Source organism: Haliotis rufescens, unplaced genomic scaffold (assembly GCF_023055435.1).
Source record: "Haliotis rufescens isolate VD_foot unplaced genomic scaffold, xgHalRufe1.0.p SCAF_35, whole genome shotgun sequence".
Taxonomy (NCBI): domain Eukaryota; kingdom Metazoa; phylum Mollusca; class Gastropoda; order Lepetellida; family Haliotidae; genus Haliotis; species Haliotis rufescens.
The window spans coordinates 3,215,491-3,233,590 of NW_025964057.1; the positions used below are offsets into that span (position 1 = coordinate 3,215,491).

At 45.5% G+C, this 18,100-nt stretch overlaps 1 protein-coding gene across 1 annotated transcript in view; it reads left to right on the forward strand.

The window, feature by feature from the left end:
• The window catches only part of LOC124134448 (transforming growth factor-beta-induced protein ig-h3-like), a 70,699-nt gene that overhangs the window by 23,663 nt on the left and 28,936 nt on the right, over positions 1–18,100 (forward strand). The window contains exons 2-4 of the mRNA XM_046499265.2: positions 12,247–12,357; positions 15,412–15,513; positions 17,385–17,449. Coding sequence (XP_046355221.1) covers positions 12,263–12,357; positions 15,412–15,513; positions 17,385–17,449 — 262 coding nt within the window. The 5' untranslated portion in view covers positions 12,247–12,262. The remainder of the gene's footprint in view (positions 1–12,246; positions 12,358–15,411; positions 15,514–17,384; positions 17,450–18,100) is intronic.

The window sequence follows — 18,100 nt, forward strand, 5'->3', positions numbered from 1 at the left end:
CGATGCCCACCAACCCGAGTACTTGCCCTTGTATAACGCGATGCCCACCTACCCGAGTACTTGTCCTTATATAACGCGATGCCCACCTACCCGAGTACTTGTCCTTATATAACGCGATGCCCACCTACCCAAGTACTTGTCCTTATATAACGCGATGCCCACCTACCCGAGTACTTGTCCTTATATAACGCGATGCCCACCTACCCGAGTACTTGTCCTTATATAACGCGATGCCCACCTACCCAAGTACTTGTCCTTATATAACGCGATGCCCACCTACCCGAGTACTTGTCCTTATATAACGCGATGCCCACCAACCCGAGTACTTGCCCTTGTATAACGCGATGCCCACCTACCCGAGTACTTGTCCTTATATAACGCGATGCCCACCTACCCGAGTACTTGTCCTTATATAACGCGATGCCCACCTACCCGAGTACTTGTCCTTATATAACGCGATGCCCACCAACCCGAGTACTTGTCCTTATATAACGTGATGACCACCAACCCGAGTACTTGTCCTTATATAACGCGATGCCCACCAACCCGAGAACTTGCCCTTGTATAACGTGATGCCCACCTACCCTAGTACTTGCCCTTGTATAACGTGATGCCCACCAACCCGAGTACTTGTCCTGTTATAACGTGATGCCCACCTACACGAGTACTTGTCCTTGTATAACGCGATGCCCACCTACCCGAGTACTTGCCCTTGTATAACGCGATGCCCACCTACCCGAGTACTTGTCCTTATATAACGCGATGCCCACCTACCCGAGTACTTGTCCTTATATAACGCGATGCCCACCTACCCAAGTACTTGTCCTTATATAACGCGATGCCCACCTACCCGAGTACTTGTCCTTATATAACGCGATGCCCACCAACCCGAGTACTTGCCCTTGTATAACGCGATGCCCACCAACCCGAGTACTTGCCCTTGTATAACGCGATGCCCACCAACCCGAGTACTTGTCCTTATATAACGCGATGCCCACCTACCCTAGTACTTGTCCTTATATAACGCGATGCCCACCTACCCAAGTACTTGTCCTTATATAACGCGATGCCCACCTACCCGAGTACTTGTCCTTATATAACGCGATGCCCACCTACCCGAGTACTTGTCCTTATATAACGCGATGCCCACCTACCCAAGTACTTGTCCTTATATAACGCGATGCCCACCTACCCGAGTACTTGTCCTTATATAACGCGATGCCCACCAACCCGAGTACTTGCCCTTGTATAACGCGATGCCCACCTACCCGAGTACTTGTCCTTATATAACGCGATGCCCACCTACCCGAGTACTTGTCCTTATATAACGCGATGCCCACCTACCCAAGTACTTGTCCTTATATAACGCGATGCCCACCAACCCGAGTACTTGTCCTTATATAACGTGATGACCACCAACCCGAGTACTTGTCCTTATATAACGCGATGCCCACCAACCCGAGTACTTGCCCTTGTATAACGTGATGCCCACCTACCCTAGTACTTGCCCTTGTATAACGTGATGCCCACCAACCCGAGTACTTGTCCTGTTATAACGTGATGCCCACCTACACGAGTACTTGTCCTTGTATAACGCGATGCCCAGCTACCCGAGTACTTGTCCTTATATAACGCGATGCCCACCTACCCGAGTACTTGTCCTTGTATAACGCGATGCCCAGCTACCCAAGTACTTGTCCTTATATAACGCGATGCCCACCAACCCGAGTACTTGCCCTTGTATAACGCGATGCCCACCTACCCGAGTACTTGCCCTTGTATAACGCGATGCCCACCTACCCGAGTACTTGTCCTTGCATAACGCGATGCCCAGCTACCCAAGTACTTGCCCTTGTATAACGTGATGCCCACCTACCCGAGTACTTGCCCTTTTATAACGCGATGCCCACCTACCCGAGTACTTTCCCTTGTATAACGCGATGCCCACCTACCCTAGTACTTGCCCTTGTATAACGCGATGCCCAGCTACCCGAGTACTTGTCCTTGTATAACGCGATGCCCAGCTACCCGAGTACTTGTCCTTGTATAACGCGATGCCCACCTACCCGAGTACTTGTCCTTGTATACCGCGATGCCCACCTACCCGAGTGCTTGTCCTTGTATAACGCGATGCCCAGCTACCCGAGTACTTGTCCTTGTATAACGCGAAGCCCACCAACCCGAGTACTTGTCCTTGTATAACGCGAAGCCCAGCTACCCGAGTACTTGTCCTTGTATAACGCGAAGCCCACCAACCCGAGTACTTGTCCTTGTATAACGCGAAGCCCACCAACCCGAGTACTTGTCCTTGTATAACGCGAAGCCCAGCTACCCGAGTACTTGTCCTTGTATAACGCGATGCCCAGCTACCCGAGTACTTGTCCTTGTATAAGGCGAAGCCCACCCACCCGTACCACGACGGCGCGGATGGTTGCTCACAATGTCAATCACTGGGTTTTCTGGTTCAGACTCGATTATTTACGGGCCGCCATCCTGTATTAGGAATACTGCTCAGTGCTGCGTCAAATAAACAAACACAACATATGTCATTGCGCGTAACAACGTACATCGTGTTGGCGATATTGCTGTGAGGGAATTATTGAGAAAACTTCAGCGATGATGTATTTGGAACTGATGTCCGTCGCGTGATGCACGTAAAGTGAGCGAGTGAGTTTGGTTTTACGCAACTTTTATCAACATTCCAGCAATATCACGGCGGGGGACCCCAGAGATGGGCTTCACACACTGTAGCCATGTCGGGAATCGAACCCGGGGCGTGACGAGCAAACGTGTTACAGTCTCAATGTCTGCAGTTGACACAAACAACATTCCATCAACTCCCCTGGCGTAAATATACCAGTGCTTGGCCGCTACACTGACTTTGAAGTCTCTGTGTTTTGTTGTGTCCTTTACGGTAGCTCACTGTCATGACTTTTATATTCTACACAGTTTAGAATTGATCTCCCTTCTTATGAGTGAGTGAGTGAGGTTTTACGCCGCTTTTAACAATATTCCAGCAATATCACGGCGGGGGACACCAGAAATGGGCTTCACACATTGTACCCATGTCGGGAATCGAACCCGGGTCTTCGGCGTGACGAGCTAACGCTTTAACCACTAGGCTACCCGACCGCCCCCCCCCCCCCCCCCCCCCCTTCTTATGAGGAAAGCAGAGGCCTATATACGATATGTCGGCAGGTTAGCTGGTCACTCCAGTGTCCAGTGGTGTCTACCTTTAAACAATATATTTATAACTTTATGATATTAAGACTGCAGCAGCTGCATCTGCAGCATCCCACGTATACTACTGACTCCCATCAGATGGTCCTTAACATATTTTAGTGGTATATATGTTGACGTAAATTGTGACGATATTGATACTTCGTTTCTAGATGATGCTGTGTCACGTGATGTAATATGACATACTTTGGACAGGGACATCAGCGGGCCCGGGCCATCTGTTGGAGAAAATGCTTGCATGTTCTGCTAGTATTATGTGTCCGTCATGCATATACATGTCCTAACATAATAGGGGGCACGGGTGGCACAGTCGTCTGAGGCACCGCGATTCGCTGTGCAGAGTTGCGTCCCTTGGGCACGCCAGAAACCTATGATTGTGGGTTCGAATCCCGGTTCGCCCCGATTATGTTTGTAGGTTTGTCAGCACCATACCCGTGCTCGTGGGTTTCACCGAAGTGGTAAACGTCTGATACCTGCATCACTTCGGGCTTTCTTCCCACATTAAGCTGACACGCCGCGATAGAACTGTAATACTGTTAAAAGCGGCGTTAAACTCAACTCACTCACTCACTCACTCTAACATAATACTAGAAAGGAGTTTGTTGTTACAGACAGGAATCTTGTCAGTGAATGGCAGGAGAAGCCGACATTCGGCATGTCCAGCGAACAATGTATTGTTTTGGGGTCAACCCGAGGAGAGATAAAATATAATTTGGAACATATTTAACAATTTATTTTGACTTTGTAGACTTTTAAGCTTTTGACTCTCTTACCACCAAGAACTCCCGAAGAAATCACGATCTAAAAGACGTGTGCAATGTTAAGGGGTACTTATTATAATAACTGTCCTATTGGTGTAAAGCACGGATGTATACTAAGTCCAATCTTGTTTTCATTTTTAATGAATTTTAAATATACATGTATACGCGATAGACATGGTGCACACTTTTACTTGAAGTTCTTGTGCTTTGCTTTGCCGATAACGTAATCTTAGCATCTGATACTATTTTCAGTAACACACATCGAGCAATGGTTTGTTTGTTGCTTGACCGTATATCTAAGTCAAGAAATGTGGATCTAAAAGTACTGACAACTGTTCCCTTTGGCACATTCACGTGGAGTCATTAGAAAGAACACTCAGGGTGTTTTCTCACTGTAGACATAGGAAGATCCTGCGTTTGTTAGACTGTCCGGGTTAGTGAGTGAGTGAGTTAGGTTTAACGCCGCTTTGAACAGTATTCCACTTATATTACTGCGTGTCAGCTTAATGTGGGAGCAGGTGATGACGTTTACCACTCCGGTGAAACCCACGAGCACGGGTATGGTGCTGACAAACCTAGAAACATAATCGGAGCGAACAGGGATTCGAACCCACAATCAAAAATTTCTGGCATGCCCAAGGAACGCAACTCTTCACAGCGAATCGCGGCGCCTTAGACGACTGTGCCACCCGTGCCACCATGCCCGGGGTAAACTACACCTTGCTTAATGGATGGAATGGTAACTCTGCAAATGATCAAAGGGGTAATGCTTACACATTATGAGACATACCAGGATGCATTTACGTCGTCACTGAAATCCTTGTGGATCTATATGACAGCATCTTCCCGAGGCAAGCTAGTTAACTCCCTTTGTATTGTCCACGAGGAAACTGGACTTTACAGTCAGTTAACTCCCTTACCTCAGCAGGATGGTATGACAGACACTGAAACGGGAGAACCGTGCGGGGATCTTGAGCTGCGTTTGAAGTGACGCTTGCTTGGGTGCATTCACACACCATCTGCACTATTGACCATAACATTACGTTGCTGATAGTCTAGGTGTAAGGTTCTTACCTTGGAGGATTCCTTGCAATTACGCATTCTGTGGAGAAGGCAAAAGAAAGTCTCCGGACGTGTTAAAGTCTTCCCCTAGTTACAGATACATGGCACGACTTGAAGAACAGGATGAACTAACTATATCAGTAGATATTGCGAACGCACATCAGGCAAATGTCAGATATCAGTATGCAACAGGAGTGACCTGGGTCAGTGCAAGATAAACAAGTTTGCATAGCAGGCGAATTGTGTGGAATTGCCTCGATATTACCTGAAGGTGACTGTGATGAACTTGATTAGGTAGACTGAACCTCTACCAGCAGGCATGAATGGTATTGTAACAATATTGCAAATGTTTTGTCTTTTCGCGAACACCTGGTGTCATCGCTGATTTTCAGTGGTCATTCCAATCATTTTCAATCATTGAGACATCTGGCGGACATCTTGGATTTCTGAAAATGCAAATTGGTCATAGGTGGTCCTAAAGAATACCAGACAATTTATAAAATACAAAATATAATTTTGTCCAAGGTTAATACCTTGTACACGATATACCAACATGATTCGTTTTACTATATGAAAATGAACACAAGCCCCTATCATAAACATTTACCTATAAAAAAAACTTATATCACAATTGTGTTGTACAACAGGTATGAAAACTTGACTGAGCCGACATGGGTACAATGTGTGAAGCCCATTTCTGGTGTCCCCCGGCGTGATATTGCTGGAATATTGCTAAAAGCGGCGTTAAACCATACTCACTCACTCACTCACTTGACTGAGACATCAAACTAACAGAATATGAAGGCAACCGTTCCGAATACTTGTATAACGTTTCTACAATTCCAGGTTCCTACTGAAACTGAACTCTTCGACTTGTATTATCTTCGGAAAAGGTTGTGCCGCCTCCGTGGTCTTGTGGTAGAGCGTCCGCACGGAGAGCGGAAGGTCCGGGGTTCGATCCCCGGCCGCGTCATACCAAAAGACGTTAAAAGATGGTACTTGTTGTTACCCTGTCTGGCGCTCGACATTAAGGGGCTAAAACAAGGACTGGTCGGCTCGGAGTCAGTATACTGTGTCTGAGTGAGGTATTCATGTTAAACTGCGGCATGGTATCTCAGTGAGCTAGCACTATAAATCGGCATCAGTCCGGACTAGTACAAGCAGCCACAGACACACACGTGCATGCACGTCGCTATATAAGTGCAATAATCTTGGACGCGACGTTAAACCCAATTTCACCTCACCTCACCTCACCTCACCTCACCTCACCTCACCTCGGAAAAGGTTGTCTTGAAGTGTCACTATATAGAAGTGGTATTACAAAGGCAGACGTGTTGAGGTGGCGAATGTTATTTACTCATACGCTAAGTAAGTAATATAATGTAAGAAAGATTACCTTGGACCATGCTTGCGCCTTATCTGTAATGTCCAAATTAGTGGTTTTTAAAAATACGTAAATCCTTTTTAAGGTCTTTATTCACAATGAAGATTATCTTACAATACGGTGGCCTAGTCGTTTAAGGCGCAACAATTCTCCGTGCAGAGTTACTTCCCTTGGACACGCCAGAAACTTTTGATTGTGGGCTCGAATCCCTGTTCGTCCCGATTATGTTTCTAGGTTTGTTAGCACCATACCCGTGCTCGTGGGTTTCACCAAAGTGGTAAACGTCTGAGACCTGCATCACTTCGGGCTTCCTCACACTTAGTAGTGCACGGGTCTGATATATGGAAGTTCTTTAAGGTTTGATACAATGAAAATGATTCACCTAATGACTGTAAAATGATTTTAAGGTACGTGTTCAAACACCAAGCTGTATTGTATAACAACACAGTGAGTGGTGGGGATGGCTGATATATGTCAACTCATACATTAGAGGTGTAAATACTAGCTGAAAATATCGGATCAGCGACTGTTTAATAAGGGCGTACAATCTGTGTGTCCATCTGGAGAATGTAGACACACCCCATGGGAATCCCATGTACGGTATTTACTTTTTGTAATGTTTGTTTGTTTGTTGGTTGGTTGTTATTTAACGCCGCACTCAGTAATAGTCGACGGTCTGTCAATAATCAAGTCTGGGCCAGACAATCCAATGATTGATATCATGAGCATCGATCGACGCAATAGAGATACGATAACATGAACCAAGTCAGCGAGTCTGTCCATCCGATCCTGTTTTAGTCGCCTCTTAATGGATTTAGATAGATTTGGTTATGTCAAGGTGTTTGCAAATAATTTTGTAACTGAATTCCGAGAAAGGCTAATTGAGTTATGAAGTCAAGAATGGAGTAACGTTGTAGACAGTTGTCCAAGATGTGATACGTATGGAGTCAATAGATCTTTACCAGAAACCGGAAGATATTTAACAAACATAATTAACACGACAGTTCGCCGAAGAGTTGACACGGATTTCAACTTCTTTGTCCTTTCAATGTAACGTTTGGGTAAAGATGCTGGTCTCTTCATCAAGCATGTGACACTTCCTTGATAGAGGTACCAGCATCTGTTGGAGCCGTGTTATAGACTGTCATACAGACCCTGAAACAAATATGTCCAATATAGCCCATGCAAGTCTATAATAGTGGGCAAGTCTACATTACTGCAGTATAAAGAGAGTCTTTGGGCTCCTTTTTATTATCTTTTATTAAGATAATTTAACAACTATTTTTCTGTCAAATATGTTCATTTAAGAGACTAGATGTTACCGCAAACGCATGTGTCACTACTCAACTCTCCTATATAATATGTCGTTTAGGAACAGGGGATATTAAAAATGTGTATTCCAGTAAATGAACTTAAACGTTGTATATGTGCCGAAGGCCCGACATACAATAAAACACTTTGACTTTTACTGTAGTATGTATTATTTAAAAAGTAGTATGCATTAAAAAAGTAGTATATTTGTTTGGCATTATTTCAACATACAACAAATCAGTATATATGTTAATTACTAAACTATTCTGAAACTTTTTTCTTTTTTAAAATGTTCCCACCATCGTTACTACAATTTCAACTTCCTCTAATATGCTCAACTCGCCCCGCACTGACCTCGCCCATAGAAAATGCCCACAATCATTTCCTCAACTTATCCTGCAATCACTCCGCTGTCATGTACATGGGTAAGTGGCCACAATATTGTGTTTCAGCGCCACATAATTGGCTCGCAAGGCTACACAGTGATTCACACTTTGTCTTTTTTTCTTTTGTGGCTGAAATTTGAAATCTGTGCGCGAACTGGGAGTCGACAGGCGACCTTGATTTCCTCAAATTGTGTGAAAAAACGTGTATTCCGTACTTTTATCAGACACGGACTAGAATGTCAAGTGGGAGGTTCGGGGGAAGCGTCTGATGGAGTAACACCCTCTTCATCACGCGAACAAGCTGCGGGTGACGTCACGCTCCTGCTAATGTCAAACATGAACACCCCTCCTTTGTAACGAGAGACCCACAGAATAATGCAGACAGGTTAGACTGCTACAGAAACACGAACGTGCTTCAAAGACAATTTTTTAATTTTATTTTTAATAATTGTATTTATCTATAATTTTGTGAGGCTGGTAGGTGCAGACCACATTTGTTTCATTGTGTAAGGGAAATACCTGACTTGTGTTGTGAATATGTTGGAGAGGGTTCGTCTAAGAGAATATGTATATCTTTGAGGGCTCCACACTCAATAAAATTCAAACCATATGACAACGGCCTGTAAATAATCGAGTTGCACCAGACATACCAGTGATTGATATTATGAGCAACGCCCAAAGACAACCCAAACGAACGCACGTCACCGGACCTGACCACCCATCCAACAAGTCGTAGGTGGCTTTGTTTGTTGTTAAACGCCGCACTCATCAATATTCCAGCTATACGACGGCGGTGTGTAAATAACTGAGGCTTTTAGACAGTCCAGTGATTGATATCATGAGCATCGATCAACGCAATTGGGATACGATGACATGCATCAGCGAGCCTGACCACCCGATCTCGATAGTCGCCTCTTACCCCTTCGTAGGACAGGAATAGGTTGCTGTGGACCTATTCCTAATTTCCCTGCAAAGAATAACTGAGAGAGAAAGCAGTTGAAACAACGAGTCTTCCCCTTCCTTGGATCACCATATACCATTGACAGAGTAGTCTCCCCTTGTCGGACTCTCGCGTCTACTCGACACAGTGATGGTTGTTTGTTGAGTAGGTGAAAAAGCCCAGAAGACAATACGAGCATCCGTTCTTATAAGAGTTAGAGATATGTGACGCTCGCATTGGCCAGAGACCATGTCTGCATTGGCGAAAAGGAATTGGAGAAACTATCTGTGATCCCGAAAAAGAGTAGTGGTATCAGCCACTCAGCGATCTGGAACTTCATTCCTGAGGATATCAGCGTGTTTGTCACGGAGCCCAGGCCACTTCTCTCCGCCGATACCAACTAGTCATCCCACTTCTTCATCTTATGTAGGCAATAACTCAAACTGTAATCAGATCCACCGGAAACAAAAAATAGTTGTTCGTCAGTATCAGAAAAAGTTGATTCATGGAGATGTCACCGAGAGCGGAAATCGATCGTGACGGGGGTATTCCTGATTACGCTTTCAGAAAACCGAGATGGGGTATTTGTGACTCTGGGGGTAATTCAGTGACCTAGATAGGTCTATTCCTGACTCCGACTTCCAGTGACCTAGACGGGTCTGTTCCTGGTCCCTGTGTCTGAGCCTGTACCTTGCCCTTACTGTACTGGGATAGAGAAACCCTCATGGACTTGTGTATAGGTCCGTGAAACCGGTAAAAGTAACTTAAAACATGTGCCACTGAACGAAGTGACGATCAGTGAGAGGAAGAGACTTCATAATACGTCATTAGTTTACAGATATAACCTGACTGATGAAGACGCTGAAAGAGCACGTCAACCTCCGACTGCCAAGCCAATCACAGACTATCATGTGCTGGTCCTTCAGTCCGAGATGGTGCGTTTCTCATTACCCCCACCCCGTGACTTGCATCTTCCCTTGAGTCCCTTCATCTCTGTGCCTTCCAATGCATAACACGGGGTTCCTGTTTCCCATGCGTCAACAGCGTCCCTGTACATCCAGGAGCTTCTGCCGCATCACTCGTCAGCCTTGCACCCATGATGGATAATAATTGCGGGAAATGGTGTCATACCTGTTCCCGCCAAAATCAGACACCTCGGCATGCGCCAGAACCTGAAATCGGCGTTGATCCCTGCCAGGGTTTAGAGACCCAATATATCTCTGCCGCAAGGTTTATTTGGATTTCAGTAGCGGTGTAGTGATCTTGATGTTCGCGGGGGCTCTGATGAGGAGGGTGACCCAAGAACGGGCGGTTTTCTTCCAACCTCAGGAATGCTGCGAATCTTATCCTGCTGATTAGAACAATAAACCATCCCTACTTGAGTAAATCAACACGTGTATTCTTTGTTCGTATGGAGACATGATTAAAAACAACGAGGTTGAGATGATGATCAAGACCTGATCTAACAGTGATTTGTCGGTGTAGGTTCTTGTTGGTTATATTATCCAAGGGCGAGTTCTCTTTCTTATGACAAAGATACGAACGAATACTTCTAAGGCATTGTCGTCTTTAATTAACATATCATGAATGTGTACCGTGACTTGGTGTTACACGTGGTTTTAGAGCACGAAACCCATCGACCCGATCAACTTTATGTGAAAATAAAGAAAATTTATCTTAAATTATTCTCATTCTTATTTCGACTTTCCCAAACCTAATGGCAAACAGAAACTCTGTGAACCATAAATTATTAAACAGCATAAAATTATTATACGCCGATGATGTGCTATCCATTGCTGATACTGCTGTAGCGCCTGTGTGATCTAGTGGATAAACCCCATTTCATCCCACCGCACCTCATCTGATACTCCTGTATCCCTGTGTGGTCCAGTGGATAAACCCCATTTCACCTCACCTGATACTGCTGTACCGCCTGTGTGTCATTGGGTGTGACACAAACAATACAAACTTATCAAATCGTTACTAGGCTGTAAACAGTCGCTGAAACGCCGCAAACTTTTATTTAATGTTTACTTTTCTCGGTAGTTTAAACATTATTGGTATATTTCTAGTTGAGTGAGTGAGTGAGCGAGCGGGTTAGCAAGTGAGTGTAACGCCGCTGTGAGCAATATTCCAGTTATATCACGGCGTGTCATCGTGGTGTGGGAGGAAAGCCCCAAGTGATGCAGGTGTCAGGTGTTCACAAGGAGCAGAGAGTTGGGCGCTGATTTCCAGCAATGTTCATCTCTGTCATGGCGAAAATCACAGCGAAAATCTCTCACTCACGCATCCACCATAACCAATACGGTTACAATCGGTGTGTATATTCTGTAATTCACGAAATTAATGCGTCACCGGCCAGTACAGACACCGAGCTTAACATGCGCCAGGGGCCCAACCTTTGTAACGATCAAAACACACTGGTGGATGAATACAAACGACACAACCAATCATGTTCTCAGTGAACCTGACGTGACAACCATGTCCAGTGTTTCCAGATAAAACTGCGTCACTTTATCAATGGAGGGCCAGAGACACGCACATCACTGTTTTATTTATCAAGGTATCCGACTTATTAAATCCCCATTTTGGGGCCCCATCTTGCCCGAGGGCAAAGACGTCATCTGACCTTGAAACGATGAAGAAGGGCATGGCGTCCCAGTGGGTAATGCTGTGTCTATTGTGCAGGGTCTGAACCAGGTGAGGTGGGTATTTAGTGACGTGTTTGTTGATCAGGTATGTACGCCTGTAGCACTGGTTCCGTGGCAGCCCATCAGTTGCCCTGCTGCGAGTCATGCCGTTTGCTGATTTTTTTTTGCGATTGTGAGTAAGTGTGATAAAAGCCGTTTTTTAAATAACTCCAGTCTCGCAATATCACGATAGGGAACGCAAATAATGCCCCCGACACAATGTACCATTGTCGGGAATAAAAATCTTCTCCATGACAAGCGAATACTTAAAACAATAGGCTTCCCACCGCCGACTAGCAAACCACACCAAACAAAACAATTGAAATCTTGCGACGAACCCAATCTACAGGCATTGATGGGGCCCACGACATGGTTCTGCCCGTCATGTGATCACACAAGCCATGCAGAAAAGAATCAGTCGGTGTCAACGTGTTCATTACCTGGGTGACAGTGACCACGGTTGTTGTTTCAGGGCTGTTTTCGAGAGGATGAAGCACCTGGTATACGTCATCCTTGGGGTGCTGAGTTTGGTGAACGGAGCAAGACATCGACTGCCGGCATACCTCAAGAGATACGCTGAAGGGTAGGTGCATCCTAGGTCCCTCCATACTACCGGGTACCCTGTACCGGCATACCTCAAGAGATAGGCTGAAGGGTAGGTGCATCCTGGGTCCCTCCATACTACCGGGTACCCTGTACCGGCATACCTCAAGAGATACGCTGAAGGGTAGGTGCGTCCTGGGTCCCTCCATACTACCGGGTACCCTGTACCGGCATACCTCAAGAGATACGCTGAAGGGTAGGTGCATCCTGGGTCCCTCCATACTACCGGGTACCCTGTACCGGCATACCTCAAGAAATACGCTGAAGGGTAGGTGCATCCTGGGTCCCTCCATAGATACCAGGTATCCTGTACCTCGCCATACATATTAGGTACTCTGTACCCTCACTATATATCAGGTACTATGTACCTCGCTATAGATGCCAGGTACCATGTATCCTCCATAGATAACACATACCATGTACCCTCCATAGATACCAGGTACCCTGTACCTCGCCATACATATTCGGTACCATGTATCCCTCCATAGATACCAGGTACCATGTATCCCTCCATAGATACCAGGTACCATGTACCCCTCCAGAGATATTCACCGGTCGATGCAAAGATACCGGGTACCTCTATTAATGTCGGGTACTCACGGGTCGATCCAAAGATACCGGGTACCCTCGAGTCGAGCTACAGATACCGTGACACGCTTTTGTACATCAGGTCATGTATATGAACATTAAACGAACAAGAACACGGTTTCAGAGATATCACCCGTGAAGGTCTGGGATAGAATAGGTCTTCAGCAACCCATGCTTGCCGTAAAAAGCGACCATGCTTGTCGTAAGAGGATCAGGTGGTCAGGCTCTCTGACTTGTTTGATGCATGTCATCGTATCTTAATTGCGTAGATCGATGCTCATGATGTCAATCACTTGATTGTCTGGTCCAGGCTCGATTATTTACAGACCGCCGTCATATAGCTGGACAATATTGCTGAGTAGAGTGCGGCGTTAAACAACAAACAAATAATATAGTATTGTTCCTAGAAATACATTAGCGCTAAAGGCAACCACTGCTCGGTTTGGATCATAGAGGTTCTAACTGAGATCTCGAATATCAAAGCGCATATTTGCACAGTCAGCAGTTTCTGGAGTTAAATGGCAAATTGTATTATCGGAGGATGCACAGGTGTAGTACTTCCGCATCCTGTCGAGGTTTTCCGACTGACATTATTGAGATATTCGACTCGAGACAACCCGTCTGTGTGTGCCATCCCCGGGGTGGTGGCGTGAGGGAGGGAGATGGGGGTAGCGTGACATTCTCACGTATCGTCGATGTGTGATGAGAGCGTTGACATTTAGGCCCTGGCGGAGGGAGAACAGGCTAACATACCAACATACCCACACAAAGACCAATTACCTGCAAATTACGTAACCCCAGACATTTGGCGAAGCAATTTGTAGAAATTGACATGCAGGCGGTCTTTACGTGTTTACCAAACAGTTTAATTTAAAGGTGAACAACCAAACATTGTTTGAATGTTAAAATCAAAATTGGCTGCTAATGCTGCAGTATGAGACATTCTTTCTCCCACTCGCCTGACCTCCCCGCCCGTTTTTGGGGTGTCCCCCTCCGTGATATTGCTGGAATATGGCTAACCCAAACTCACTCACTCACTCAAATGAAGCGTGTCAAGCCCATTTCTGGTTTCCCCCACTGTGATAGTGCTGGAATATTGATAGAAACGGCGTATAACAACGCTCACTCAAGTGAGGAGATACTTTAAATCTACCCTGCACTCACAATAAGATGTAACCTTTCCACATTACGCTGCGTTTGGGGGAAATGTTACAGCCATTATCTTCAAATGAGGGAAAGCACCCCCCTCTGCATGACAGTTCTCACAGTGCATCGGCTTTTCCAGCACTGCTAACAAATTACCTGAACAGGACTTAATTCTGATATAAAACCTTCCTCATTCATCAAGAGCCTCTTCCTCTAGCTAGCATCCCCTCTCCGCTACATCCCACGGCCTGGTGCCCATCCAGCCTCTGTAGCGTCAGGTTAGAGGGGGAGGCGGTATCCTCCCGTCCCTCCCCTCCGCTGTTGTGTTAGGGTTTATTGTTTCCGTCGGTAGCACATGTTTTCTATCAGTTAGATACATGTGTAAATAAACCTGACCGTCATCACCGCCAACTGCCTGGAGTTTGTTCACAGGTGGCTACGCTGGAATCTCGTACCCGCTGCTTTGTTTTGTGTGGTTAATTAGAGCCGATACATTTCACGGCAGTACAACATGAAACCGACACTACAGCGAACTATTTACCGTAACATCATGTCGTGTAACCATTAATGCATTAATCTGAGTGTGGCAGGGAGACAGTGGTTGGAGTGAGTGAATATGGTTTTATGCCGCTTTTAGCAATATTCCAGCAATATCACGGCGGGGGACAGAAATGGGCTTCACACATTGTGCCCATCTCGGGAATCGAACCCGGGTCTTCGGCGTGACGAGCGAACGCTTTAACCACTAGGCTACCCGACCGCCCCCAGTGGTTGGAGATACCACCAAGCCAATATGTCGTGGCGTTCGAGGCTCTTTAGTTATGTCATACAGCTTAACGGGTGGCCCCGTCGTCCAATGCGCTGCAAATCGTTACGTCATGATATGGTGTCAGGATCCGCTGATCTTGGCTTTGAATCCCAGTTTCACCCTGATTATGATCCCTGGTTATTCAGCACCATAGGCTCAAGTGGTTAAGGTCGACAGCCTGCTTCACTTTAGTACTGGCTTCCACATAAGTTACACCCTCTACAGGATCCGAGAACATCCGGGTTAGACTCGGTCTCCAGCAACCCATGCTTGTCTTAAGAGGCGACTCACGGGATCGGGTGGTCTGGCTCATGAGATCAATCACTGGATTGTCTGGTCCAGACTCGATTATTGACAGATATATAGCTGGAATATTGCCGAGTGCGGCGTTAAACACAAACAAATAAACAAACAAACACTCTCTACGGCGTTGTACAAATGTATACTATATTCAATACGCGACTGTTGTATTAACGCATGTTTTCCCCGCAGGCCCAACGTGTGTGTAGTCCAGCAGGCCTATGGGACCGGGAACAAGTACTTCACCAGCTGTTTCGGAGGCAAGGCCATGAGGATGATATGCGAGCGTCCCACGTACGTACACAGTGATACAGAGGGAAAGGCACTCATATGTGTTAAACTACACTTTAAATCGCAACAAGCATGTAATACTCTTTTCCCCGCCAATGACATGTCCGGTTGCTATGGAAACTCCAAAACTACCAGTTTACCACTAGACCTATCTATGTGCCAAGTTTGGTGAAGAAATATTGTAAGGTTTTCAAGATCTGCTCCGGAAAGGAGCTCTACCACCATTTTCAGTCTAAGCACCCATTTCTATACCTCCCTTCCACTTCGAGGCGGGGGATATTGAACCTTAAAAGTACATGGCCACATGTTAGGTTACATTTCAGCCGACGTATGATCTATTTATGGCAAATGCAGCTAACATAATTGAATTGCCAAAATATTCTTTCTTCTTGCAAATATGTGTGAAATACTGCACAAGTTAACCAAATATGTGAAATGCCGCCTCTCACACTGGAATACTCCGCACGTGAACCACCGAGCCGGCCATTCCTAGACTGGCGGCTGGAGTAGAGATATTATTTGCTCCTGTTTAACGACTATGAGAATAGAATAACACCCATTCTGCATCCGCCCTTTGTGTTGACTTGGTCTTACTGAGGAATCCTCTCACTGTTCTGACACCTGCCTATAGCCTGGCCCCGAATCATGAACAGCGGCCATATCTCACGTTGTGCAATGGCACACGTGCTTAAACTGGCTCTCCAGCTGATATGCAACGCACACGATGGATCACAGACGGGAGCCTAGTCTGTCACGTGCCTCCGTTCAGTGATTGCAAGTGCCCTGCCAATTGTTTTCTCTCGCGCACGCTTAGACCGAGAGACTGATATACTTCTGGTAGGCAAAGGTTGAGATTAAACTGTGATTACGTTACTGCAACCGGCTAATGACTTCTACAGTACCCTACTGTGTTGATAGATTCTAACTAGCCGTCATCCCAAAGGGAAACTCAACCTGCGCCTTTCTTGTAAGACTGTTTCAAGCATCAACATATTGTTTTATTGCCTTTACAATCATTGACGGGTGAATTTACTCGTTCTTTCAGTTCACGGGTGAATTTGTCTTAGATACGTTGATATTTCCCACGTGTTAGTCAAATGCAGAGGATTTATCACTATAGATAGGTAATCGTTATTTTCGGCCAGTGACAGCTATTTGGGAAGAAACATTTTTTGGGTGAATTTATATTTCTAAACATTTATTGTCTGACAAAAAAACATAGGTTTATGTTATGGGTAAATAAGACGACAAGGAAATCATTGACAATATGTCACGGTGTCCCTCCACTAATCTCCTCCGCGCAGACCCGTGCATGCCCTTCACAATCAGCACTGCACACGCTCAACGTGCTGTCAACAGCTTCCACCCAAAGTGTACCGACCCACAGCCAGTCTTTAAACATTCTAAAAGCCGTAAAATATAAACATAACAATTTACCTTAAAGGTTTTATTTTAAACAGTTGCCAAGAAATCTATATCCGTATGATGACGGTGCATTGCTGTGCAGAGTTACGTCCCTTAGTTGTTAAGATCCGATAAAAGTATTGGTTCGAGTCTCAGAATCGACCCCACCAACAACAAGCCCTGTAAACCTCCTATGGGGATTCCCGGGCGGTCCTGGTCCTCCATGCACTACACTTGTCATTAGCAGCGATTGACGAGGCTTAGGTGGTCATCTAGTCCTATCTGAGTGGGTGTCACCGACCCCTGACGGTGTCCATGCTAACAACCAATGGTTTCCCTGGCCCAGACTCAACCATTGACAGACATACGTGATAAAGCTGACTTAAAACAACCTTCACTCACACATAGAAAATGAAATACTCTCCAAACCTGGGTTATTTAAACTCACGTAGTTCACGTTACTGTTTCAGGTTTGTTAATTTCCATTGCTGTTCCGGATACCACAAGATCAGGGGGGAGAAAGGCTGCACGGGGGGTAAGTACATCGAGGGGATGCTGATTGATTGGCATTCTAGAAGTTGGTGAGTAAACAAGAATACATATATCTTTATAGATAGCAACTTCTGGTTTATTGCATTTAGCAAGGCTTCGATGTAGATTCTTACTCTGCTATCCAGCTTAGTAAAAGTGTAAAAATCTACATCGGGAGAGAATTGCTTCAAAGGGGTGAGTACAGCGGGAGGAATAGCTTCAGAGGGTGAGTACAGCAGGGGAATGTCTTCAGAGGGGTGAGTACAGCAGGGGAATGTCTTCTGAGGGGTAAAAGATGGAAAGCGCCTTGGGAAAGCTAGTCAGAGGGGTTGTTTAACTAACATCTAGTCTCTGAAATGAACATATTTTACAGAAAAAACAGTTGTTGAATTATAGTTATAAAATATGATATGAAGGAGGCCAGAGACTTTCTTCATTTTCAGATACTGCAGTAATCTAGACTTGCCAAACAGTACAGACCTCCGTGGGCTGTATTGGATCATGTATTTGTTTCAGGGTCTGTATGACAGACTAAGGGGTTATGCACAGTTGGGGAAGCGCTTCAAAAGGGAGGGGTGAGTTTGCAGGGGTTGCGTCGATGAAGACTTCAGACATTGTAAACTTGACCTGATAAAAGGGATTGATGGGACATTAT